The sequence below is a fragment of the Erpetoichthys calabaricus genome, chromosome 17 (assembly GCF_900747795.2).
Source record: "Erpetoichthys calabaricus chromosome 17, fErpCal1.3, whole genome shotgun sequence".
NCBI lineage: Eukaryota > Metazoa > Chordata > Cladistia > Polypteriformes > Polypteridae > Erpetoichthys > Erpetoichthys calabaricus.
In genome coordinates, this window is record NC_041410.2 from 88,296,242 (window position 1) to 88,323,289 (window position 27,048).

General features: G+C 36.9%; 1 protein-coding gene across 3 annotated transcripts in view; it reads right to left on the reverse strand.

Moving 5' to 3' along the window:
• The window catches only part of bnc1 (basonuclin 1), a 167,002-nt gene that overhangs the window by 39,279 nt on the left and 100,675 nt on the right, over window positions 1-27,048 (reverse strand). Inside the window, exon 1 of one of the 3 annotated variants that reach the window (XM_028822538.2) lies at window positions 4,885-5,483. The exons of the other annotated variants lie outside the window; for them this stretch is intronic. Within the exon in view, the coding sequence (XP_028678371.1) occupies window positions 4,885-4,899 (15 nt within the window). The 5' untranslated portion in view covers window positions 4,900-5,483. Of the gene's footprint in view, window positions 1-4,884; window positions 5,484-27,048 lie in introns of those variants that run through there. 3 annotated transcript variants of the gene reach the window in all.

The following is a 27,048-nucleotide window of genomic DNA, read 5'->3' on the forward strand; positions in this document are numbered from 1 at the left end:
CTAAAATGATGAAAGTGGGTATTAAACCATGCAACAAAGTATTTTCAGCTATCACGAAAGATATAAAATTACAAAATAATTGTACAATTTGTTAAGTGTAATTAGCATACACACACACACACACACATAAAAAAACACAATACACACACAACACTTGTATACTATACATAATACACATAGCACCTATGCATTAGGAATCAGCTTGTAGAGCCTTCTGTATTATTTTTCAAATTCTTATTCCGAATAACTGACAAGAAAAAAAAAAGGTTTTTTTGCTAAATTATATGGAGCTATCTATGGATGTGTCTTCTCGATTCCCTTTTGTCACCAGTTTCACTATTAATAGATAGGTATAGGTCAATAGATTCCTTTAGCTGCCTCTAACAGCCTATCTACATTTTATTTAGCATCTTTTCTATCTGGCTTTTTAAATAAAAAATGTTTCAAACAAGTTTTAGACAGACAAGTACAAACAATCTCCATTTTATACAGCACTTTTTGACCCCAAAACACCATTACAGAGATATATATTAAACGATTTACATTTTCTTTTATAATTTGAGTTCAAGTAGATTAAGTGACTTGCACACAACTGTACAGTGAGGTGGAAACCAGGAGTGAACTGGAAACAATAGGGCTCAAAATGCACTGCCTTAACCACTGGGTCAGACTAACTGCATGATAGGAAGATCTGAACGGCACACTATGATTGATTATATCTACCTTTCAAAAGAATTGCTAAACATACTGTATATAGGTGTAGCTGTCTTTAACAAGATTAATAAACTACTTGTACACACATTGTGTTTATATTAAATAAACAAACACATATGCATGCTATATACATATTACAGACATATTATTACCAAAAACAGTCTTTTAAAGGGTTAGTTTAAAACCCCGCAACAAAAGCAATGTGGTGTACTATACAATATTTATTTGCCTTACTATTCTGTAGCAGTCAGCATTAGAAAAAAGATTTAAAAAACGAACACTTTTTTTCCCCTAATAAAAAATATGACAAAGTCTAGAAATTAAATACAAAAATTGTAACTGACGAGAGTTTTTTTTTTTTAAACATAGTTATACAAGCACTTCACGTTTCAGGCTGTTTTTATCAAATAACAAAAAAAATACTTTTCTAGAATAAAAAAATGCTGCAACAGGTTAAGTTTCTTGCGTTTTTTTTTTTTAAATTAATTGCTACAATAGCTGAAAAGAACGAGGGTGTTAATGCTCCTAGTTCTTTTTAAAGAAGCTTGCTCCATGTGCTAAACGGCAACAGGCTAAGTCAACTTAAAGAGAAAGACGAGCACTTTGCCAAACTGAAGAAATACTTATGAATGAAACATGGAAAATGATTATTACCTGGTGATCCATCAGAAGGCTTACTCTGGACATCTACAAAATTAGTGCTTTATAGGTTTCTATCTTAATAGGTTAAAATGAGACAGTGGCAGCTTTGTAACCACAAAGAAAAGCAGCAAATGAGAAGAACATGTTAGTACACTGCATTTGAGAAAGTTTGGCTTCAAGCTATGCGCTGATTAATATCAGATCTCCCTCTTTGCTTGCCTCTTGACAATCTTGTCACATCTGGCTGACAAATCCTTGCAAGCTTATCCAAACCAAAGAAGTGCAGATCATGCTCAGAGACTAGCTGGAAGGGGCCTATAGCACCAGCCACACGGTGATGTACCATCATGAAACTAATGAAGCTGACTACACTCTCGGGCTGCAGAAGCACGAAGCAGCCCAACATGCCCCAGGGCCTGTGCTGCATAACACGGAGTTAGAACATAGAAAGACAAGCCAAACAATTAACTCACACGGTTCAAGGAGCCTGGTAGCTAAAGAGACGCATGAAAAGAAACTCTTTAAAACAGAAGGCAATGACATTACAGAGAAGGATCAGAAAATCTAAGGCAAGTATACATACAATATGTTCACACACCTACAGGTATCAGTTCATACTTGTATTATACTTTTTGTATGCTTTATACAGTACTAGGTGACACTCAAACAATGACTGGTATTAGACAATCAAAATTCACTCATTAAAGATAAATAACGGATGAAACACATGACTGATACCAGGCAAACAAAACAAGAGTATATTCATTAAAGATAAGGAAAGGATAAAACTAACTCTTCATAAATTGGAAGAGAAAGTATTTGCTGGCAGATGTAGACACAAGATGCAGCAGTTATCAATGAAAAGGCGGATTAAACGTATTCAGCGTATATTAATTGCCAAAGACTGACACATTTATGGAGCATTACCATCTCGCAGTGCTTGGATCCTAGTTTATGTCTTGTTCATTTTCTCCTGGGACCCTTTTTTAACAGATATCCCAAAAACATGCTATCTACATTAGGGTAGGGGTAGAAAATGCTGGAATGTGTTTAGACTCCTGTATTAGTTTACTGGCCAGTTACATAGGCTGATAATATATAAAAGCAGATCATTTTCAAAAGGGTACTTTATGCAAGGCCGGTTATAATGACATATCTAAGAAAAAATTCTGAAGTAGCAAACAAGACCAAATTAAGACATTTCATAATGTAACTACTATTTTCAGTTTCAAACTTTTGAATTAAACAGGAAAAAAAAATAATAATAAAAAGTGTCCTGTATCCATGTGAAGTTTACAGTTTCTCCCTCATGTCTGCATGGGGCTCCCCTGGATACTCCAGTTTTTAATCTCACACCTCCAAAGACATTCTGGCTAGATTAACTGCCGATACGAAATAGGTCCTGTGGATGTTAAGGAGCCCTGTGATGGACTGCTGCCCTTTCCAGGATTGTTTCCTGACTGCCAGCCTCCCACAACACTGAACTGGATAAAATGGGTTTGAAAAAGTTTTTTGTTTTTTTTTTAAATTTACTTGTGGTAAATACCTTATAATAGTCATAAATATTTAGGATGTACAAAAATATCACACACATATAGATACAAAAAAGAAAGAAATGATGCACAGTAGATATGGATATGAATATATTTACAGTATATATTTTTTATTATATATATACACACACACACACCCGCACACATTAACGTCCTTTTGATACATTTTATATATACACGCTCACAAACGTATACATACAAGAGGTCAAGGTGGCACAGTGAACAGCACTACTGTCTCACTATTCCAGAGTCCTGGGTTTACTTGCAGATATTACAGCATCCAAACAGACAAGCACCATAGGCTAATTGGCGATTCCATTGTGTACCAGTATGAGTCTGTATGTATGAAATCGCTTGCAACTGGGTGCTCCATCCTTTGCTTGCTCTTACTTAAAACTCTGTAATGGCACAAGGAAATTCATTTATATATTTTTAAATCTCAGCATTGTGGCCCAGCAGCATGTTGTGCTGTTGGCTCCATGATCCAGGACTACGGTTCTAAATCCACAACCGGTCATTGTCCATGTGATGTTTTAATGTTTACCCCTTGTCTACATAGGGTCTTCCTTGTGGTACTCAGATTTGTGCCTGTTACGATAACTGTCGAATTCAAACTGGCGCTGTACTGGTGAATGAGTACGTGTGCGAGTCTGCCCTGTGATGCGCTGGTGCTCTGTGATCCTGAAATGAATTAAGTGGATTTGAGAATGTTATAATATATATTTATACACACACAAACACACTCAATTAAGGAAACGGATAAAGGTTAATTCCCACACTGAAAAAAGTAGAAAAGAAAGGTTAGACACATAACACTTGGTTGTGAAATAGTTTGATACACCTGGTGAAGGTTACAAAGATAAATAAATGTCCATCTTTAACCATCGTCTCTATTATTTTTAGTGTGGGAATAACCTTTACTTTTTTCTTTTGCAAATGCACACTCATGCAGCATTTCACTAACCCCATATGTACACACATATGTCTACCCAGCTATCAATCTATATACTGTGAATGTATACATATCCAACAATTTCACTTCTGCTCACCAAACTCAAACTAGGGCTGCATCTTGGACATCACAACTTATATGCACAATCATAATGTATATTTGCTCAGAACTGTGGTGGCAGTGCTGCCTGTTGCACTTTAAGCAAACAAGGATAATCTTTGGGAGTGCATAAAGTCACACAAGTCTGCCTTTTTTGCCCTAGAATCCAAAATATGATTTGCGTTATCTATGTGACCCACATCATCAATGTCACACTACAGCTTTGCCTAGCATATGGGCAGCAGAATTCACGTGTACAAGCTAGGTAGTTACTGGAACTTTAGAATTAAACTGAAAATGAACCAAAAACAAAACAAGGCTCTCCAGGGGCCAGCCAACACAATCCACCTCCTCTGCACAGTGACGGTATGTGAATGCTGGCACTTTGTCAGCTGATACTGGCGGTAGCACAAAAGTTTAAACAGTCTGAAAATGTACTGTTCACAAAGAGAACTATGAATAAAAAAAATAAAACAATGGTCCCAGAACAATGCAGTAGTCTGTCTGCTTGTTTCATTTAATCTCTTCTTGAAAATAACAATAAAACTACAGATTACACGGAGGGTGACTCTACATGCCAACAGTTGGGAGTATGAACTACGAGGGCTGCCAGGAAACCCTAGGAGAGCACAGTGTCAACAAATGCTGCTCTCTGCAGGCAATGCGGAGTAAGAAGTACAAGAGCCCAGCTTCAAAATGCACAAGAAGACAACAAAAACAGATGCACAACACTAGGAGCAGAACCTAGACATCCTGACAAAATGGTAAAAGGCCGCCAACTGTTAAGGTTTAATAGAAAAAGACACAAGAAGGTGGATTTACTTTTTTTTTTTTTTTTTAAATATAGATATGAATTGGATAGCTGCTCACAAAATAAACCATTAGATAGGAACACACTATGAAACATAAAAGCTCTTTTCTTACCTCAGACATTCTCATTAAACAGATGTTTCCAGGGTAACAATACACTTTGCCATTCCCTACGAGTTCTACAAAAGAAATGCCTCAAACTCTCCTGTCTGTACAAGTATTAAGGCAGAAGGAGAACTATCAGACAGTTGGTCACACATACTCGCGTACGCGCGCACACACACACACACACAGACACACATAGACACACTCACTCAGTTGCGAGAGAGCATACACACCCCTCTCTCTCTCTCTCTTTTTTTCACCCCTGTCTGGTTCTAAACCACTCAAGATGTGCAGAATGTTCAAACTGTGCACAGGGGAGTGGAATGAGATCCTCCTACTCGGTGTTCACCAGCGCTGGGAGGCTGCGTCTGTTTCTCACCTCTGGAACAGCCGCTCCCCTCAGCGCCTCAGAGTGGTGTGTTTGAGCATGCCCCCCTCCTCCCTCCCTCCCCCAGCCCCAAGTCACAGGGCAGTCCCCTCACAGCTGGCTGGAAGAGGGCATGACACTCATCTTTCACAGAGATTTGATCAAAAGGAATCACAAAGGCTTGAGGCACTCCTAATGCAGTCTGGAGAGATTCTACCTCTGCTCTGGCTGCCTGAGTAATGCATTCAATCAATGCTGTTCAGCTCTGCTCTCGCCCAGGAGTGTACTGTTCTATGTTGCACCTCCCGCCACCCCCCCCCCCCCCCCAACCCCAATCTCCACACCATTCGGTTTAAAAAAAAGTAACAAGTTTTACCTTGTGCCAGCTGGAAAGTCTCCCATTTACTGCAAGAACAGATTTCGGCATTTGTAAGTGACATTGACTCTTTCTACAAACAGTACATACTGCTGAATGGAGGGGTTTTCAAACTGTTTTCTTATCACAGCTGATTGGCTTGATGACTTTGCATTTATTATACATAATTAAATGCTAAGCCAATGGGTTTCACTGAAATTACTATCTACACTTCATGAAGTATTCTACAGCACTTTTATATAACATCTCTCCATTTTTATAAATTCACTAAAAATCACAAAATCAAATCAATTCAGTTTATTTTTATATAGCGCTCTATACTGAGTACAAGTGTACAGAGCTCTGACAAGTTCTCAGGTAGAATGCAAACACAAACTTTAGAAATTACTGATTACATAATGAGTATACAAAGACACAGATTTGTTTAAACAGACAGGAAAACAAAGTAGTTTGAAACTGATTAACGTAAATGGAGCTCAGCAATATCTGTCCAATAATTAATTTTTGAACTATGGCCAGTTGACAATTGAGGAAAGGAAAACAAAACCTCCAGTCAGCAGCATTAGTGGAGGAAATGAACCTCTGGAGTGTCCACGGCCACTTTACTTTCTGAAACTGCTTTAGCTAGTACAGAGTTGCAGAGAGATGGAGTGGTTGCATCAGGTGCCTGGCTGGAGCCTGCCTTGGATGAGATGCTAGTCTACAACAGGGGACACTCAAAGTGCAGCATTTCTGCATCATTTATTAAACTAACTGTTACATCTGTGAACAGACAAGCTTTGAGAGTGGGCCTGGAGGTAAAGGAAAGTCAGAAAAATGACAAAAGCCAAGAGATCAGAAATAATGAGTGTCTAAGCCAAAACATGAGACAAATTATCAATAGATGAAAAACTAGAGCAAAAGGTCAGAAATGCAAAGACTTATCAAAGATAGAAAAGTTAGCAAAAGCAATAAGTTTCTTGGGTTTTGAATCTGCAACTCAGATGAGGGTCCACTAATCTGAGCTCACAAAATAACAGTTTGGGAAGGGTGACCTTTTATCCTGTTGCAGGTTGATCAAAGCTCAGGACCTCTGAGAACACACCACTAACAACAGGTGTATTAGCCCTAACAACGAGAAAACAAAATGGCAATGACCAAAATAGGGGAAGAAAACGGTCCAAAGAATATTTCAGAATTAAAGGAAAAGAGAAATTTGGATACAAGAATAACATATAGTGACCAGAAAAATCCCCCAAACAAGTGTAAAATACCCATATAGATAAAGGATCTCCTATAAAATTAGTAAAAATCTCTGATAAAATTAGGAAAATGGAACTAACTACTTACAATAACATGGATATCTATGCGGATGTGAGAAGTAAAATGGAGAAACAAGTAATTCTTGCAAAATCTGCACTAAAATTGTAAAGGGTCCATTTTTTTTGGGAGTTGTGAGATATCATCATGTTGCTGCATTTCACTAATACAATGTACTTCTTGCACTTCCATTTAGCATAATTAAAACAAAAATACTATGCAGGGAAACACAAACACACAACAGTGAATACAAAACAGAACACTAAGTCAAATCACTATGCACTAAAACTTCAAATCATTATGCAATAAACACACAAAAAAACACCAGAACACCATGCAATGAAACCGAAGATCATCGTGTAAGAATAACACAAAAGCATTTAAAGGCAACAATACATGATGGAATGCAAGAAAAACAAAATTTATATTAAAAGCACAAATATATCACCATGCTATCAAACCCTCAAAACATCATGTAAAACAAAACAAATAGCGACAATCCATAAAAAAAGGAAAAAATTAGGGAAGAGAATACTCAAGATCAACAAGTAATGAAAACACTAAGAGGAAAAAATCATTCCATAAAAACAAAACTACAGAATACAAAAATAAATAAAAAATACCCAATCAATATAAAATACAAAAATAAAAAATCATACAAACAATAACTTACTTTTTCATATTGCAAAATTATCTAAAACATATTCTCATCATGCAATAAATAAAAAAATGCAACAGAATGAAAACAGCATTTTAGAAACAACATAAGACCTGGAAGTACCAGCACAATAACAGACTAAAATGTAAACTTATAAAAGACATACCATCAGTGAGCTACTGAGTGAAAGTAAAATTCCTGCAGTTGCTAAGGAGACCACCATGATGCAGATACCAGAGTCCATAGGGGGCAGCATGACTACCTACTGCTGCTAACTACAAGTACTTTATCCTGAATTAATTACATTTGTCTGACAAAACACTTTGTCGTTAACATTAAGGCTCTAATGTAGTGGTGGGCTAACCTGCTGGTCAATTCAGACCATATGTGGTGCCCACTTCCTTCAAGTGATTGTTTCCCTAAATGCAAGATATAGTATGCTATTCAAATGTGGAAAACTAACTTTCCTGTAAGTGTTAATTTAATATAGCGGAGTGTATACTGTAGCGCCAAAATTCAATATAACACATAAATGGTCAAAAATAAATAAATAAAAGTGTGAAAATATACAACAAACTTATTAAAGCACCCTCTCCATAGTGGAGTAAGGAGTTAGCCCCCTCAAAATTAGGGCAGTATCTTTGATTTTTTTTTTCTTTTTTTAAGAGGAATCTATATATATAAAATCCCTATGTGCGTCCAGGTGTCCGTGTGTGGGTGTCTTCTGGTGAAGTGCGCATGCACGGGGCACGGTGCCATGGGCGATATTACTGTCAGAGAAAGTTAGAGGCGTTTTACGGAAATACAAACCAGTATTATTGCGAAAGGAAATTAAAGGTACACAATACAGTGACGCATATTACAGCCACATACAAGCCAGTATTACTGTCAGAGGAGATTAAAGGCATATAACCGACGTGCACGCCTGTATTACTGCCAGAGAAAATTAAAGGTATATTACGGATGTACAAGCCAGCGGACGTACAAGACGGTATCCTTCAATAAGGGCATGCACAAAAAGGCGCGCGTAAATAAAGATCTGCACCTTTGTTGCTCTTCACATATTCCAGAGCCATTTGAACTAAATTATCTACGAACGCCTTTATTCGCTGCGCTCAATTGAGGTCGCCCTTTTGAAGCTCGCCTTTTTGTGCGCGCCCTTATTGAATAGAGCCGTACAAGACAGTATTACTGTCACAGAAAATTAAAGACACACAATACATGGCGGCAGCCCACGAAGAACGGTCAGCTCAGCAAGTAAACATCAACAAAAGAAAGGCTGAAAGAAAGAAAAATACGACTAACAAAAAGAATGAGGTCAAAGTCCCTTGCCATTTAATATAGACTGTTCCTACTAATGTTTATGCACTACTGTTCTAGCGCCTGTTATTGTAACGGGCTAAATGACTAGTTTGTTTATAACTTTTGTAGCTTAAAATGAAAGGCAAGCAACAAGTTGCACATAACCCAGAAAAAACTTATTGTTTAAAATTCTACATATTTGGGATATTGTCATGTGAGTATTTGATGTTTGTTTATTGTTCCATAAAACATATGAATTGCCAGGTTCTAATATGCCAATAACATAAGAAGGGTCGAGCGATTTATTTGGTGAAGGAGCAGTTAGCAACACAGCCTCACAGAACAAAGAAACTGTGTTTGAAACCCGCGCCATTCTGTCGATGCAGAGTTTGTATGTGCTCCTTTTGTCACTGAAGAATGTCCTTCTAAAACTATATGTGTGTGTGCGCATGCCCTGTAAAGGACTGACATTCTATCAGATTCTGTTTGGCGCTACACTAATGTCAGTGTAAGCCCTGGATCCGCAAGACCCAGTAATAGAAAAACGGGATTCTGGAAATATGTTTACAATATAGCTGATGTGAAAAGAGAAAAGAAAAGTTAATTGTACTTTGTCTTATAAATACAAATTAAGTCAAATGAATGAACCCTAGTTTATTTTATATCAGGAGAATGTGATTTTATGAGATCTAGTAGGTTTTATATTAGAAGTTTGTGAGTTTTGTTATCTTTCAAATTTTTCTAAGTGTGGTGGTGTCAATGTTAGTGATTTACACTGCTACTTTACTAACAAACTATGCCACCTTTGATACATAAACTATAAAGACACACTGATATGGCTGATAGCATTACTGTTTTACTGCATTAAAATTATAATCAAAAATGATAAAAGTTTTTCTTCACACAGAGAACCACAGACACATGGAATAAGTTACCAAGTAGTGCAAAGTAGAGTAGGACATGAGGGACCCTCAAATCTCAACTTGATGTTATTTTGGAGAAATTGCGTGGATAGGATTGGCGAGCTTTGAGGGGCTGAAGGGCCAGTTCTGAAAATTATTTTAATGTTCTAATAAATTCTTCCAGATGTTTTTGTTTGTATAGCAGTTCAAATAATTAATTTTGCCACAGTAAGCAAGTGAAAAGCCAAGTCCATTTGGCTCTAGGAGACAGAGGTTTTGAGGTAAGTTTGTTAAAACTCACTAATCATGGCACTGGAAGGTGGCAACGTGTTGCATGTTGATTAACACATGCAAGTAAAAATTTCATTGCACTCTGTACATGACAATGACTCTATGAACCTACGAGTGCCATATTATGGTAGAGTAAGGTATTAATGAAATAAACACTGTAGCTGAGACACCTGGAGCACTGGCACACTGACTAAGATATTCATCCTCATATAATCTGACCTTACTTCCGATACTTTTTTTTTTTTTTTTAATATAGTCTTATCTTTCTATCTAATCCTTTGTGAAGTATTATCCACATATCTATCCCAATCTGTGTACTATGCTTTGCTTTTTAAAATGGCCTATTAAATCCCTTGGGATGTTGTGAGAAAACCAAACACCCACAGGAAAACCCACACATTACGTGCAAACCTATCATGGACAGCAACCAGGTATGGAATGAAAACCCACCACACTGAAAGTCGGCTAACTAACCACAACTGTGTGTCTTTGGAACATGGAAAAGAAAAACAATTTAAACATGATACATCACAAGTCACAAATTAGTATAGGACATGCTAAAAAAATTCCCTTTTAAGAACAAAATAATGGCAGCATAGGCTGTTGACATAAAGTGAAACCCGCAAAAAACACATTAATGTAGTTAAAAATTGCAGTAAGAGCATGTTATTATAAACGTATCCTGAGTTATTTTGGTGTTTTTTTAGTACAGAGAATTTACTTGCAGAAATTTCTAACTGTCTTAAATTATTCTGGCAAAGTTTCATTTTATTTTAATTTTTGTGAAATGGGTGATGCATCACAGGACTGCGATTGTCATGTTCATTACATTACAGATAAGGACAGTATAAATATGGTGGCACTTCCGTGATTTAGCATCCCTCATTGGAGAAGTCTACTCAACAAAAAAAAAAAAAAATTGCAACTGGATATAAAAATGCGAACAGCTGCGGAAGAAGAGGAAGGAAAAGAAGAGGAGGAAGTTGGATAAATGAACGACGAGACAAACGAAAGCAAAATTAATTTTGCCAATGTAATTTAAAATGGTTAGAAACTTCTACAAATAAATTTGCTATACTACTAAAAAGACCAAGATGATGCAAAATACACAAAACAACACGCTATCACTATAAACATACAGTATATTAAATAAACTCTTTGTGCTCAATGAAAACCACTAAAACAATGTCTAGCTCAGTGACCTGCTTCAAATAATAGGCTGATATTTTCCTGTATTGGAAGTGTAGAGAGTATTGTAGAGGCTTTCTGCTTGCCACCTAATGCTATGGAATCTATTCTACAATTAAGCAATAATTACAAATTCAGTTGTCTTTCCCTTCTGAATATAAAAATACAAGTACCCGATGGTTTGTGATCTCACACTTTGTTTCCAAAATTTACCAACACATACACATTTTCTATGCCACCAGTACTCATCCTGAACCATCTTTCTCAAATCTGATGCACCTGTTCTGCCTATTTTGAGCTTATTAGGTAAGGCTTCACCCTGAGAAATCATTTTATTTCCCAAGGTTAGTGACTCAGAAACTTCAGCATGTATGTAAGAACCATTTTTGCTTAATGTGGCTTATTAACCCACTGAAAAAAGAAGCTTGTTTGTTTTGGGAATGTGGGCTAGAAATTAGCAAGAAAGGAACTTCTTCTGGTTGCACCTTATTCTAACACTTGCCTATTTTTTCAGTACATCTGTTGAAAAGCACGTCAACATTTTAGTTTTCTATAGACAGAATAAGAAGTATGGAATGCATATATCACTTTCATAGCACATGCACAAAAATACTCTATAAAATAATACTGCTCTATTTCTGCTCAAAATGCACCACTATTCCATTTTCAAGTGGCCATGTCCTGTGTTAATGTGGGTATTATTTGATACCTTAGCATTGTCGTGCAGGAGCCAAGTTTAAATCCTGCATCTGACTGTTACTGGTGTGCAGATTATAAATTCTACATGTGTTCTGCATGTTTTCTCCTCTTCCATCTCAAAAACATGCATGTTAAATGTCAGTTCTAAATCACCTTTAATTAAGAGACTGTGATAATGAAGAGATACAGTTACACACACAATTACCTCTTTGCTCTTTATTTCCCTTGAGTAAGTTATTTTATTTTGTGATATTAATTAGTATTCATTGGGGTAAAATGCTGGTGCAGTGATTATTACTGCTGCTTCACAGATCCAGGGACTGGAGTTTGATTCCAGGCTTGATCACCAAAAATGTGGAGCTTACACATTTTCATTGCGCTCGTGTGGTGTTTCACTAGATACCTGGATATCCTGCAATGTGGCGTTCATTTAATTTAATCTAAATTGACAGAGAATAAAGAACTAGGCATCTGTGCACAAGTTTGAATTGTGATGGACTGGGAAACAAGAAAAAGATAATTTTGACAATGAACTGACAGATGAATATTTAGTCTAGCTAATGATGAACTTTTTAGGCCACTGGGCTTTATAAAAGAGTTTTTACCAAATTTAAAAATAGATCAACTACAAGAAGACTCATATGTTCTGGGTAACTTCAATTAGCCTTTCAATCTGTTATCCTTATTTCAAGCACTCATTGACATTTGTGTTTAAGATTTTAGGGTATCTTCTTTTCCTATATTTTATTTATTTTTGTGAAGAATAGGCATAGTTATTAAGAGAATTACACTGCCAATTTTTTTTGCTCCAGTCAAAACTTTGAGGTGTTCTTTATACATTTGTGGGTGCTAAATCCAAATCTAACATCAGATTTGCTCTATCACTTCTGGTTTTTGAAAGATAAAGGTTTAAAATGAAACAAAAACAAAACACTACTTTAGAAAACAGCAGTATATTTTTTAAAATAATAATTCAGACCTGGAAAAAAATTAAATGACACATATAGTTGTTTGAAATATATTACTTACAAAAAATAGTCAATTGGTAGAAACATTTTAAAAAAACTGCTAAAAACTCATTATTTTAACATGGATTTCTCATAGCTTCATTTTCGTTTTGATATTCTGTATATGCATTTCATTATCATTATCATTCATGGGGGCTCCGAAATCCTTACTAACCCTTACTTCTCTGCTGTTCTTTTTCAGTTTTTTTGTGGTGGTGACCTGATCAAAGCACCGTGCTGTCCCTACATTGATGGATTGAAGGCCAGAGATCCACATGACCATCATTGTCAAGTTCTTCCGTGCAAAGCCTGAAACCCAAGAGGACTGATTAAGGTCATTTATGTTCAGTAGAATGCCTAGAGGGGGCTGGGTGGTCTCGTGGCCTAGAACCCCTGCAGATTTTGATTTTTTCTCCAGCTGTCTGGAGTTTTATTTTTTTTTTGTCCTCCCTGGCCATTGTACCTTACTTTTATTCTATGTTAATTAGTATTGCCTAATTTTATTTACAGGTATATATTTTGTTTTTTTTCCTCTTTCATCCTGTAAAGCATTTTGAGCTACATCATTTTTATGAAAATGTGCTCTAGAAATAAATATTACTGTTGTTGTTTTTCCCCCCTCAATCCCTTGAAGGTGTTTTATGGTGGAATGACCAACAGATGTCTCCTAATATAGACCCACTTCACTTCACTTCCACTAAAACATCTATGCATTCGTGCAATGTCCTGGTAGAACCTCTCCTCAATGTTCACCAGAGACTGCTCCCATGTTTTGGAGGAAAACATCCAAATGACAATGTAGAAAATGGATTTTTTAAAACCGGTTGTTGCCAAATGCTGGGTAGGAAGACAGATGCTCCTCGACTAGATCCTCATTGTTTTCCCTCCTTTGTCTTCCCAAGAAAATTATTGTATGAATTTTCAGATGCTTCCTAAGCTAATTTTTCAGCTTCACATTGCCTGGATTTGAAAATTGTGCCCTTGAAAAGCTCACAGATTGGAGATTCAACGAAGATATCTTCTTTTATTATTGCTGCTTTTCTGGACAGTATTTAAATGTAAATAGTTGGTTATTCTGAATGGATAAGAAGACAGACAAAAAAACTGATTGAGAACAAGACATGTGCACCAAATAGATTTTTTTTGGGTTGGTTACACCTCAGATAATGGAGAAGACAGCCATTGTTCAGCTCAAAATATACTTCAAATAATAATAAACATTTTTCACTGAATCTGATCTTTTGCTGAATCAGTTCATGGTAGAGTAATTCCAATTTCAGAAATGGATTCAGCACACTTACACCATAAGGAACACAGATTTTTCTTTTTGCGTGGAAATATTTTGGTGCAGACTAATGTTATTTGTGCTGTAGACAGTCTGGGATTGTTTACAGGACTTGGATTAGCTGTTCTAATTCCAATTCAGAGTCACGGAGCCCAGAGCCAGTCCTGGCAACTCTGGGCACAAGGTGGGAACCAAATCTAGATTGTTTGCAAGACCAATGCAGGAAAACACATACAGTTAACAAATACATACACACACAGTCAGTCTCACACTGTGGCCAATTTACAATTGCCAAATTAACCCTTTCGGCCTTGGATTTTCTGTTTTTATGGGAAAAATGATTTTGTGAGATAATTCTACCTTTGGGGTGTCTAGGAAGCTCAAAAATGAAAAAAAAAAACAAAATAAAATGATCACTATTATTATACAATAGCTGCCAAACACTTCAATCTTCTTGAGGAAATAAAATTGAAAGTGGTGCGCACAGTCCGGAAGCATCCATTTTCACTTCCGTGTTTCGCAGACTGTATGCCAATCTCTCCAAACTGCGCTAATAGTAGCACGCCCAGTTCCAACGGCTGCAAATGTACCTGTGCTTTACAAAAACGGCTGCATATATATGTACTAGTAATAGGATGTCAGGGCTGAAAGGGTTAAAACAATCTGCACATCTTTGTGAATGTAGGAGCAAATCCACAGTACTTAGAGAAAATATAAAGCAGACAACAGCAGAGATTGAAGTCCTGGAGGTGTGGGGCAGCAATACTAAAAGTTCTTTTTTTTTTTTTAATCTTACGTAATCCAGTTTTAGGACTGTAGGGGTCTGAGCCTATTCTTGTGGCAAAACGTACTGGGAAGGAATTAACCCCAGATGAGCACTTAGCCTTCCACCCTCCTTCACTCTGCACTATTTTACAGTTGCCATCACATTCTAAAATATGCTTCGGATTGTTCATTTCTTTCTGAAAATGCAGTCAATTAACTAGAGCAGTGTGGGTGGAGAATATCAACAGAATTTGAAGTAAAAATGAATCCATTATTCTTTTGACCAATCCATTAATCCATTTTCTAACCCAGTTAATATGATTCAGGGTCAAAGGAGCCAGAGGCCATCTTGGCAGCACTGGGTGCAATGTAGGAAAGAAGTCTGGATGGAGCACCATTCCACTACAGGGCACACTTGTACACCCCACATTCACTCACCTCACTCAAAAAGTGTCTATGTAGAATTTCTAATCAAATTAACCTACATATATAAGTTGTGAGAAGAAAATGAGCTCCTGTGAATGGTCACTATAGTTTGTGGAACTGATGAAGGGTGTAGACTTGTAAATGCCTGGGGGACCATTTCACAGAATGAATAGAACAGATGTGTTGCACAAAAAGGCCCAGAACATACTATTTAATTTAGGGAGACTCTGGCCTTTTAAGTAAGAGACAATGTGCTGGGGAGGTTCTAAAAGTTCATTGTCCAAAAAAACTGAAGTGATTTCAAAGAAATCATACCTTATTCTTGTGAACATAGTAACAATATTTCTTTGGAGTGATATAATTCTGATTTATAGTGCAGTTTTTTGGTTGCTTAATCTTAACATTTTAAAAAAGGGGGGTGTACAGTTCTATGTTGTGGTCTGCTGGGGAAAAAACACCAACTTATGGGATGCCAAATGCCTGAATAAACTGACTAGGAGGGACATATAAATTACAGGAATTACACAGAACACGGTGAAGAAAGAAGAAAAAAAAAAGGATGATGAAAAAAATGAGTAGCAGTCCTTTGAACTTTTGTCTGTACTCTGCATGACACGTCTTACAAAACTGTAGCCACCAGTTCATTCCACCAAGGTGGCACTAGAGGGTCTCAAAGCCAGACAGCAATATAATGCTTCCTCCAATGACAACTGTCTTCCTTGTACCCAATTACAATAGACACAATGGCACAGAATTTAAGTTTTTTTTTTTTTTTATACATTATTTTTTATTATTATTACTGGGGTATAGCTCTGGATCTTGCACTTATGTAATTGTTTGCACTTTGTTTTTGCACTGTTTTTATGATGTTGTATTTTACTGCTAAAGTAAATCAATTTCTCTCTTCAGGGGTCAACAAACTACTATTTATCTATCTAAAACCCGCTAGGATGAAGAAAGAATGTTATTATATTTTAAAAAAAATAAGTATAATATATGTAACGCATATGAATTTAAAACCATACTGAGAATGTTAATATTACCTCACACAGCTTTCTTCTCATAATCAATACTCAACAAATGAAAATCAACAGATAAAAGATGACATATGTAGAAACACCAGAGGTATATGTCTTGTTACAAAACAAAAAAACTATACAAATCTCTCTCTCCCTCTTTCAATATATCTCAGAAAATTCAGAAAATCTGCAATGCATTCATGAAATCTGTATTTATAAAAATGTTGGCCATTCCTGTCTGAAAAAAAAAAATGCAGACACATCAACCCCAGAAGTGTCACTTCTAATAGGACTGTATTATTTTTTTTTTCCTTATCTAAAGGGCAGTGTGCAAGGAGGTTAAATGACTTGCCGAGGGTCACACAGAAGGGCTGTAGCTGAGTAAGGAACCTTCTTGTTCTCGGTCCTTTTCATTAAATATCAGACTGTAGCACTCTTCTGACAGACAGAGTGCAAGGAGGTTACATGACTTGCTTTGAGCTGAACTGGGCCTTTCCTTCCTGCGTTCACTGCTCAAGTATATAATAACTTTCTTCTCATTAAGAATAAAGCTGTGAAAGCAGGGACTCCCTTTTTTTTTAAATCCCAAGATTAAGAAACCGAAAAACTACACTATAAACCAAAATGATATCACTCGAAAAAAATATGAATGTTATTGTGTTCATAAGGATTATTTATGAATGCTCTGAAATGACTTGTTTTTTTATTCTGGCATCTCATGACCCACCAGTACAAGAAAATCCCGACACATGATGTACCATACGACTCGTGTTGATCTTTAGTTATGCAAGAAGTTTAGGTTTTTGGAATTTCTCTTTATATTTGGTGCTCTAGATCTGAACAAAACTCATCTCAGACCATTTTTAGACTATATTTTGTGCAGGAAATTACACCCTTATGATAAAGAGTAAAACAATAGGCGTCTTTAGCAAAAAGGATCACATGGACTTGAAGTTGTGCATCAACCGACCCCAGTGGTTCACCCATAATGGGATTTGAAGGATCAAAGATTACTCCCTTTCACAATATTTCAGAAACATGGGGATCAGTAATATAGGCCCGCAGAGTGTTGTTTTATGCTATTTTGCAGTTGCTGATCATGAACATGATAATATTTTTGACATTTGATTCTTTACCGTTGGTCCTAACCCTCTTAGAGCCACTCCCAGAAGGCTGAAAATGACAACTTTTAAACAAAAATTTGTTTTAGACTATTTTAAGGTCAGAGATTATGAAAATGAGGTTATTTTTGATCTATATTTCTTATGAACACCCCAAATTAGGGTGGACTACTCTAATACAGACTTTTTTCCTGAATATTCATATACTCTGCATTTAGGCCGTTTGTTTCTTATTAAATTTAAAATTTGTCCTACCACTTTATGCATTTTGCACAGAAGATCATGTTATAAGCAAAATGGCACAAGAGATCAACATAGCCTGACACGTAAATATATTAGTCTTAAGGTCCATTAGTCAGGGTTTCTAAACCCTTGGGTCACAACAGAAATGTTAGATGGGCCCTCAGTTTAACTTTAACAAAAAAGATGCAAAAAACATCAGTTTAATGTTTTAGGGGGATACTGATTGCAGATTTTAGTTCAGCATCCAGTCAAAGGAACATTTTGCTTGTCCATACTGGAAAACTCAAATGACTGACAATAGTCCAGTTACAAGCAGATGGCAACCTGTTATACGCTGCCCGCTTTATTAAGAAAGTCAACAAATACGGACAAGTCCTTAAATTGCCCTACAGCATCATCCACAAAAAACTTACAATTCTGCATCAGCCTCACATGATTCATCTCAACCTGAACCAAACAGGAACATTAAAAGAACACACAACCCAGAAAATTCACAGGTACAGATTTACTTTTACCATGAAGCATGGCGAGCAATGGTAGTATGTTATCTGCAGTATGGGACTACCAAAAAGCATGCTACTTACAGAAGAAAGTCATTCCACATTTTTAAATGGAAAAAATAAATAAATAAAAATACAGAGACTTCACGAAAAACATTCCGGTGTGTTTGTACAACATGCCAGCAGGCAATAGGGGTATTGCTACTTGCACATCAAATTGCCAAATATAAGAACGCACACACAACTGCAGAGCAGCTTATCTTGCCTTGTGCAGTAAATACCTGTATCTGCACCGAAAATCTAGAAGAGTCAATTGCCAGCAAGCTAAAATATATTCCTCTTGGCACTCTCCTCACTTACACCCGATCTGAACAAAACTGCAAAAAGTCAGACAAGCCCAGGTTACTTTTTAAAAAGACAAATGGACCCTAAATTTGATTCAGCAATAAACACCTGTATGTACAGAAAGTTTTGGATGTATATTGTGTATATTTCATCTATTATGTGCACTGTACTTAAGTGTTGAATATATACTTACTGGTAATTGTTATTGTGCGCCATTCAGGGGAAAACGTTAGCTAGTTTACATGAAAATTACTGGTAATAAAAGGACATCACTGACAAAAAAGATAAAACTAGGTCAAAAAGGTAAAAAAACTCACTTTCTTAGGTTAATGACTGCCACTACATGGCCACACTTTGGACTCACTATAACAAAGGCAATAAAAAGTTATGGAGATTATGGCGACCTTTCCAAATTTCCCCCTTTGGACAAATAAACCCTTATCAATATTTCTATTTATCTTATTGCTCCAATACAACACCATACCTTGACAGAACACTTCATAAGACGTCCGTCATATGAAAAACTAACACAGCCTAATAAAGGTTAAAAAGTTCACCTTTCTGAGGTCTGGTGTTAGTGTACAGATGTAATGGTGAACGAAGCTAGGGAAGATAGTTGCAGATGGTTCTAGCACCCATCTTGTAGGATATGGGAGGCTGAGAGGACAACATGGCTTCAAGAAATTGTGACAGGTACCCACATGGGACTCCATTCACAGAAGCCCATTACAGTATCTATCATTGACCACTCACCATTGCCAACATCATACAGACTGTTCTTAAGGTCAAGAAGCCTTGTCTGCCTGAGAAGGACCAGAACTTTCTATCATTATTAAATAAAGTGACTAATTATTCTGGAAGAACAAAAAAAGGGAGGAATTGTTACGGAAAATGTTCTTTTTGAGTTTGCCTTTACTGTACCATTAGTTTCCATCACATTAACCACAGAAACATTGAAATAATGACAACTAAATCTTTTCATTTCGTTCTCTATAAGAATTTATAGAAGAAAGTCCTATTTAATAAGAAGTTTGAAAGACTTTTAATCTGTTAAACTATTTTGGGGCCTTTAAATATACAAAGATATATATTTTGGGGCATTTAAATATATAAAAATAGGATGTGTTATAGATTATACCATTTATCTGTATGCAGATTCAAATCAACAGTTTACTTAAAATTGTTACTTTATATCCGTTTGCACAGTGTTTGATATGTAGACTCCACTAGGTCCAATGTTATCATAAAGGATGTCCATTTCCTGACTCATTACAATGGTGATCTTGATTATTATTTAAGAGTATCCATTCACAGAGTCCCATTTAATATATATTATTGGCCACTTAACATCATTAATATCATCTGGACTCTTGTTAGGCTCAAGAAGCCTTGTCTGCAACAGAGTAGCAATGAGTCACATTGGCAAAAATACCACTGAAATCTGTCTTTCCGGGGTTGGCATGAATTTTGTGGGGGGTTGTCTTTGCTTGGTTTCCCACATCCACAAAGACATGCATGTTAGGATAAGTGAAGGTTGCAAATTGGCCTTGTACATGTACGGGTGTGTGTGTGTTGGCATCCTGTCTAAGGTTGTTTCCTGCCATAGATAGATAGATAGATACTTTATTAATCCCATGGGGAAATTCACATACTCCAGCAGCAGCATACTGATAAAAAACAATATTAAATTAAAGAGTAATAACAATGCAGGTAAAAACAGACAATAACTTTGTATAATGTTAACGTTTACCCCCCCGGGTGGAACTGATGAGTCGCATAGTGTGGGGGAGGAACGATCGCCTCTGTCAGTTTATTTATGTCAATTTATGGCTTATGACCAATACTACCAGGTTAAGCTAGTCCTCCATAGCACTGAATTTGATTAAGCAGCACTGCAGCGGATATGTTGCATTTATGCTTCCAGAGAAGAGGTGGTTGTGGTGTTATGTACCATTACCAATGCTTGCCAACCACCTCTACCACTTATTATGGTCTGTTGGAGTGTGTGACAATACACCAATGAAATCTTCTCATCCACCATACGTTTGGCTGGCATGCTTAATTTCCGGGAATCCCTAAAATGACTTCAGAACATGTGCCTGCTTCCAAAAGAGCATATGTGGATCATTATATGACAACAACTATTTCACTTTGTGGATATCTGCCTTCCTGCTGCTACAAGACGCCACTTGGTGTAATGACACCATGCAATGGCACAAAACCGCCCACATTTGCCAAACACAAACTAAATAATATACGGTATACCAAAACCACACACTGTAACCCCACACTGGACACATGCTACTGTATAGTGTTAGAATCATTTCTTAACCATAGGTCATGAGTACCAACATGATATTGACTTACAAATTATTTTTTGGAAATTTATAAGAAACATTACTTGAAAAATAGTCCTTGGCATAATAGAAAATGGATTGATGTGTGGATGGATTCTAACTTGCTTATACATTTCAGGGTCTTAGGACACTGGTGTCCATTTGTGTAGCAATTAGGCACAAAGTGAGAACCGACCCTGGATGATATACCAGTTCCACATATATACTGTAATTTTTAAAACTACTTAAATATAAAAATATGAAAAATATTTAACAAATTTATTAAACCAATACAACAACAGAACATTCTCAGGCCTCCTTAATCCAATTGTGGACAACGGAGACTGAAATCAATTCCTGCATCACATAAGCAGGAACCAGCAATGGATGGGGCTCCAGTCCATCAAAGGAAACACTCACATAAACAATCAACTTAACTTGCAAGATCTTTGGAGATGTGGCAGAAACAGAGTAAACGGAGAAAGGCCAAAGCAGGCAAGATTAGAAAGCATAAACTCCAAACAACTATTAATAAGGTGCTAACTTTGAGCCAAGGATCCTAGATTTTTAAGACAGCAACATCAGCAGCAGCACAAATTCAATCATATAGCATACTAAATGTTAAGACAAGCTAATCACAAAGCTATGGAGGAATGATATTCAAAGCAGCAAACCATTAAAAAAAAAAAAAAGAGAAAGTCCACTAGGTCTAGTGAACCGGCTGATTGTGCCTCTATCTTTAGTCACATCACAATATGAAAGAAACGGGTTAATGAGCTATTCTCACTAATCCTTACATATTTCTCATATAAAAAGCTGAAAAGTTATTTTGCCACTGCTTCACAGACAGTGAAATTTTCTTCTTTTGGGGAGCTTCCTTTAAAGCCTGGTATCTTCCAGGGTGTGCCTTCTGCTAGAACAAAACAGTTTAATTCTGACGTTCCGTCTGAGGTGTGGCATCTAATCTACAAATTACAACGCAAGTTTAAACAGGCTTGTTTTGTCTGTCACCAGGAGTTCCGTAATTAAAGAAGCAAAGGAGAGCAAACCAAAAATGTACTTAGAAAATTATTGGTAACCTTGTTTAATAAACTACCACCACATAGTACACAGGAGAATGCACCCAGGTGTATGGAAGGTTAAAGCTGTGATTTGTGACGGTCTAAGTTAAAAGGCTTCTGCCTTTAATTTTATGCTCACACTTTCATTGACTTCCACTTTTACTCGCAAAAGCTTCTTTACAGTGCGGGAGCTGCAGGTTGATCTGTATCTCTTTTTGTGGATCACGGCCTTCCTCTTCAACTCAGACAAGCAACCACTCATATCCGATACTCATCTACAGAAATCCCACAGTGTAATTGTTGAAGATACAATAGGGATTGCTGCAGCCTAGCAATATGAATGGAATGGTCTACAACAGCAAAGCAGTTAAGCCTTCAGAGGACATTGACACCTCAAACAACTAATCAACTAACTTATTTTATATTGCTCCTTTACTATAATGGATATTGCTTACACACAAGGAAGCAAATATAATATTGGCAACAATGACAAACAGAGTAATGTGTTTATGTATTACAATGATTATACATTTTTATATGTTTATTCCATGCACTGTACAATAAGGCTGGCACAGAAGTAGTGCAGTCTCGTAGTTTTAGGGACCAATCTTGATTTGATTTCTTACCCTGGCTTGGTCTACATGGGTTCACCATTGGTACACAGACTTACTCCCATTTGCCAGTAAATTTAAGTTGATTGGCAATTTTAAATTGGTCCTGTGAGTGAGACAGAGTGTGCAAGAGTCCTCATCATGTCTAAAGGGGTTTTCTCCTGGAACTTGGGTTTTCTCACATTTCCCAAAATAGTGTTATGTTGCACTGATTGGCAACATTAAAGTGCACTTTGCAACACAATGAACTCTATCTATGCAAGGTCATGCCTGCCTTGTACATAAATATGCCTGGATATTTCCCATTGCACTGGTCTGCACTAAAATCCTCCCACTCAAATTTGTGTACTGCATAGATTTAGATGTGCTGAATCCACTTCTAAAATTGTAATTTTTCTACCACAAACTGTACCACAAGATATCGGATTTAGTGATAAACACTATTTTGAAACTAATTTTTCACTTTTAAAAAAATAATATATCGGATTCAGTGAAAAACACCCTTTTAACAAGTATTGATTTTTTTTTAAAACTAGGGGGCTCTGCCCCCTGCTTGCCCACCCCCAGGTTTGGTTTACCGGATATACAATTTAAAGAGATTGTTATTTTCATGGGAATTGTTACATATGCATTATTTTCACTTTTACTTAAAAACTTTTGTAAAAACAATACTTGTCCTTTATTTCTGGCCTCGGGCGTGGTTAAATCTCTTTCTTGCAGGACGTATAATGCTGCCTGCGTTGCGAAGGGGGTGCGGCTGAATGCACACTAAGGATATGCCGTCAGATCATCGGCTGTCTGCTGCTGGTGAGCTGCCTGTTCTGCCTGTCTCGCTGCAAAATCATTTCAAAGCCTGTACAGCAGCTGTCCTTTTGCCACTTTGTGACTCTGCCGCTCGCGTTGTAAAGGGGTTGGGGGGTTAGGGTGGGTGAACGCATGCTAAGGAGAAGCAGTCGGATCATCTGCTGGCTTTCTGCTGCTGGCAAGCTGTGTGTTTTGCTTGTCGTTGTTTTAAGAGCTGGGAGCACATGAATCGTGTCTGCCAAAAGCAATCCAACAACTGCTAGGTTAGATGTCTGTGGACTTGTTTTAAATGATGTCTCACTGCCTTGTCTTGCGTGACGTTGTAAAAACAATACTTGTCCTTTACTTCCGGTCCTGGGCGTGGTTAAACCTCTTTCTCGCAGGACATATACTTCTGCTCGCTTTGTTAATGGGGGGGGGCGGGGGGGTTGGAAGGGGGGATTGCTGAATGCACGCTGAGGAGATGCCATCGTATCATCTGCTGTCTTTCTGCTGCTGCTGAAAACCTGTACAGCAGCTGTCCTTCTGCCACTTCGTGTAACTGCTGCACGCGTTGTGAAGATGGGGTTAGGGTGGCTATACACACGCAAGGAGAAGCGGTTGGATCATCTGCTGGCTTTCTGCTGCTGGTGAGCTGCGTGTTTTACTTGTTGCTTGTCGTTGTTTTAAGAGCTTGGAGAAAGTTAAAGTGTCTCTCTGTTGGGACTTCAAATTGTCTTCTGAGAAGATCACGTCTCGTCTCCCTAGTCTCTCTCCCAAAGATTTTTTTTTAATAACAGAGAGAAAAGTTATGTTTCTTTTATGGAATAAGTATTTTTCATGTTCAGATTATTATTTGAAGTATATTTTTAGCTGAAAAATTTCAGTCTTCCTAATTGTTAACATCAGTTGATGTGGAAACAACCTAAAGTCAAGCATCAGCTATGCATTGTCTATTCTCAATCACTATGTTTTCTCACTTCTTATTCCTTTAAAGTGGCAAGGAATTTATACTTAGAAGGTTAGAATGATGCCTTTTTATTGTATAGAGAAGAGAAAACTGCTGTTTAAATGTTTTTATAGAAATATGTACAGTAGGCAAATGTTAAAAGAATACACTGCCTTCCATTATTAAGAAAATTATAAATAAAAGTGTATGCCACAATTTCCAGGGGAATACAAAGGCAAAAAACTACAAGAAACTAGTTGAGAAACATCTCTATTCCGACCTTCTACTTGGCTGCAATATGTCTTTAAAAGTCCATTTCGTACACTCTCATTTGGATTTAAGAACATGGGGAAAGGTTCCACCAGAACATTGCTCAAATACAGAGACATAGTAGAAAGTAGAGAGAGTCTATGTTAGCATATATCTGTTGTTCATTCCACTGTGAAACACCTTAAGAGGATTATCAGAAGAAAACACTTACAAATTACTACTCTCTGTAAGTATTAATTTAAAACAACTACATATGTCATTTATCGTTTTTTCAAGTCTAAATAATTAATTTTAAATTTTCTCTGGTGTTTTTTTTTACCATTTTAAACCATTTTTCAAAAAGTGATTGTGATACAGCAATTAGAGATTTAGTTTCAGCCCCTCAGATCTATAAAGAAAGAACACCTAAAATGTTTGATAGGAATGATTTTTTTGGCAGATTAGTGTCATTAACAGTTTAATAATCAAGAATTAAGTATAGAAAGTGGACAGATAGATGGATATACTGCACATGGATAAATACATATAGATAAGCAGGTCTTCAATAATAAAAAGAAAATGTGTCTTAAAAGTATGAATAAAAAATAACATTAAATGATATCAACTGACTACAACTGACTGCATGATATTAGTTAATATTAGAAAATCAAGGAAATATAGAATCAGACTGTTGTTCTCATTTCATTTTACTTCTTTTTGTGCCTATAGGGCAGGACAGGATGAAAAATTTGAAGCTTGTATGTTTTTTTTCCAGCACAGACTTAGTGTAAGTACAATGTCTGGACACTTTCCTTCAACAGCCAAGGACAAAAAGGCCTATTATCCAAAGCCACAGTCAGGTTTATTTGCCTTACCCTTTTACAATGCAAGACCTGAATGACAATCTCTTCTGAGATGGCACAGAAACACATTAAAAAGACTTGTCTCCTTTTAAATAATCTCTATCTACTTTTTTTGTTTGCAAAACACAACAGTTTTTAAATTTAAATTAAATTCATCTATATAAGGTGTGTAAAAGAATAACTTGGGACATTCTTTGTCAATCTTTCCAGATATGCTGCTGTCACTGTTGTCTGTTACCACCATTGTGAAAAATGGCATATTTAAAAATCATCCTGAATTTAGTACCACACTTTGACTGATTGACTTTTTTAAGAATGCTGCCCTGGAAACATCTTCTATGTGTTGCTATATGACACAATAATGTCAGAGCCTGCAGATCTGGACAAGGCAGAGAGTTCCAGTAGAAAATCGACATGTTTAAGGTTAAAAACTTTGTTTTCCATTCTTGTCTAGTACTTACACATTTGGAATGAGATCATTTCAGGAGTGACAGCAGTCATTAAAAGTGTTAAAAATGTTGTAAGATTAGAATAGACAGAAACACGACACAAAAGTCTGAAAATACTACATTCACTCTTATATAGGTGATTTTTACAGTAAATAAACGCAAAAGTAGTTTACTTTCTCGCTACAATACAATTGTTTACAGATTTTATATATTTTAAAATGAGCACAGGCATGTTCAGTCATAATGCATGTCACATAAGATCAAGACTGAACCAGTAACCCTCTGGTTAACTACCTAAAACCTTAACCGCTAGGTCGTGTTACCTCCAATACAATATTGGTGGGGGAGGTGGTTAAGTCAGTGTGATCGGGGGGGTGGGGGTTATTGGGTGTACAGTTTATTTATTATGAACATGTTCGCCATCAACAGACACTTAGGACATAAATCCAGCATATGCAAACTTAAGAAGAACAGGTTCATAATAAATAAACTGTACACCCAATACCCCCCCCCCCCCCCCCGATCACATGGACTTAGCCACCTCCCCCACGTAATTTTTTGCTATATATTGCCTTTGATTCTTGCAAGTCTAAGCAGTATCCCCTGATGAAGACCCCTGGCAGGGGTTGAAAGCTCAGGAATAAAAACTACTTTATGATACATGATTCATTTTTCTCCCTTTGTGGATCTCCAGCTGCAAATATATATATTATATACTTGCGACTTGGTGCGCGCTACGCTGCGCTCTGGATGACCACAGTTGAAGGACTCCCTGTTTAAACGCAGCTGCCAGTCGTGAACTGGGTCCTTCATCGTACCGCATTTGATTTTTGCATGGGAAACAAAACTTCAAAACAAAACCCATGATTCACGAAGTGTGGAACGCAGACTAATCAGAATCGTATACGTTGTGTAAATGGTTGTAAGGAAGAGGAGGATCATACCGTTGAGGACGTCCTGTGCTTGTCGAGGGGGCATGTAGTGGTACTTCATACTGAAGAGCAAAGCGATGTAGGTCATTTGAGTGGTCTTCATTAACTTCGTCAGTGACATGCAGCACTGTGTCATCGCGTCTGTCA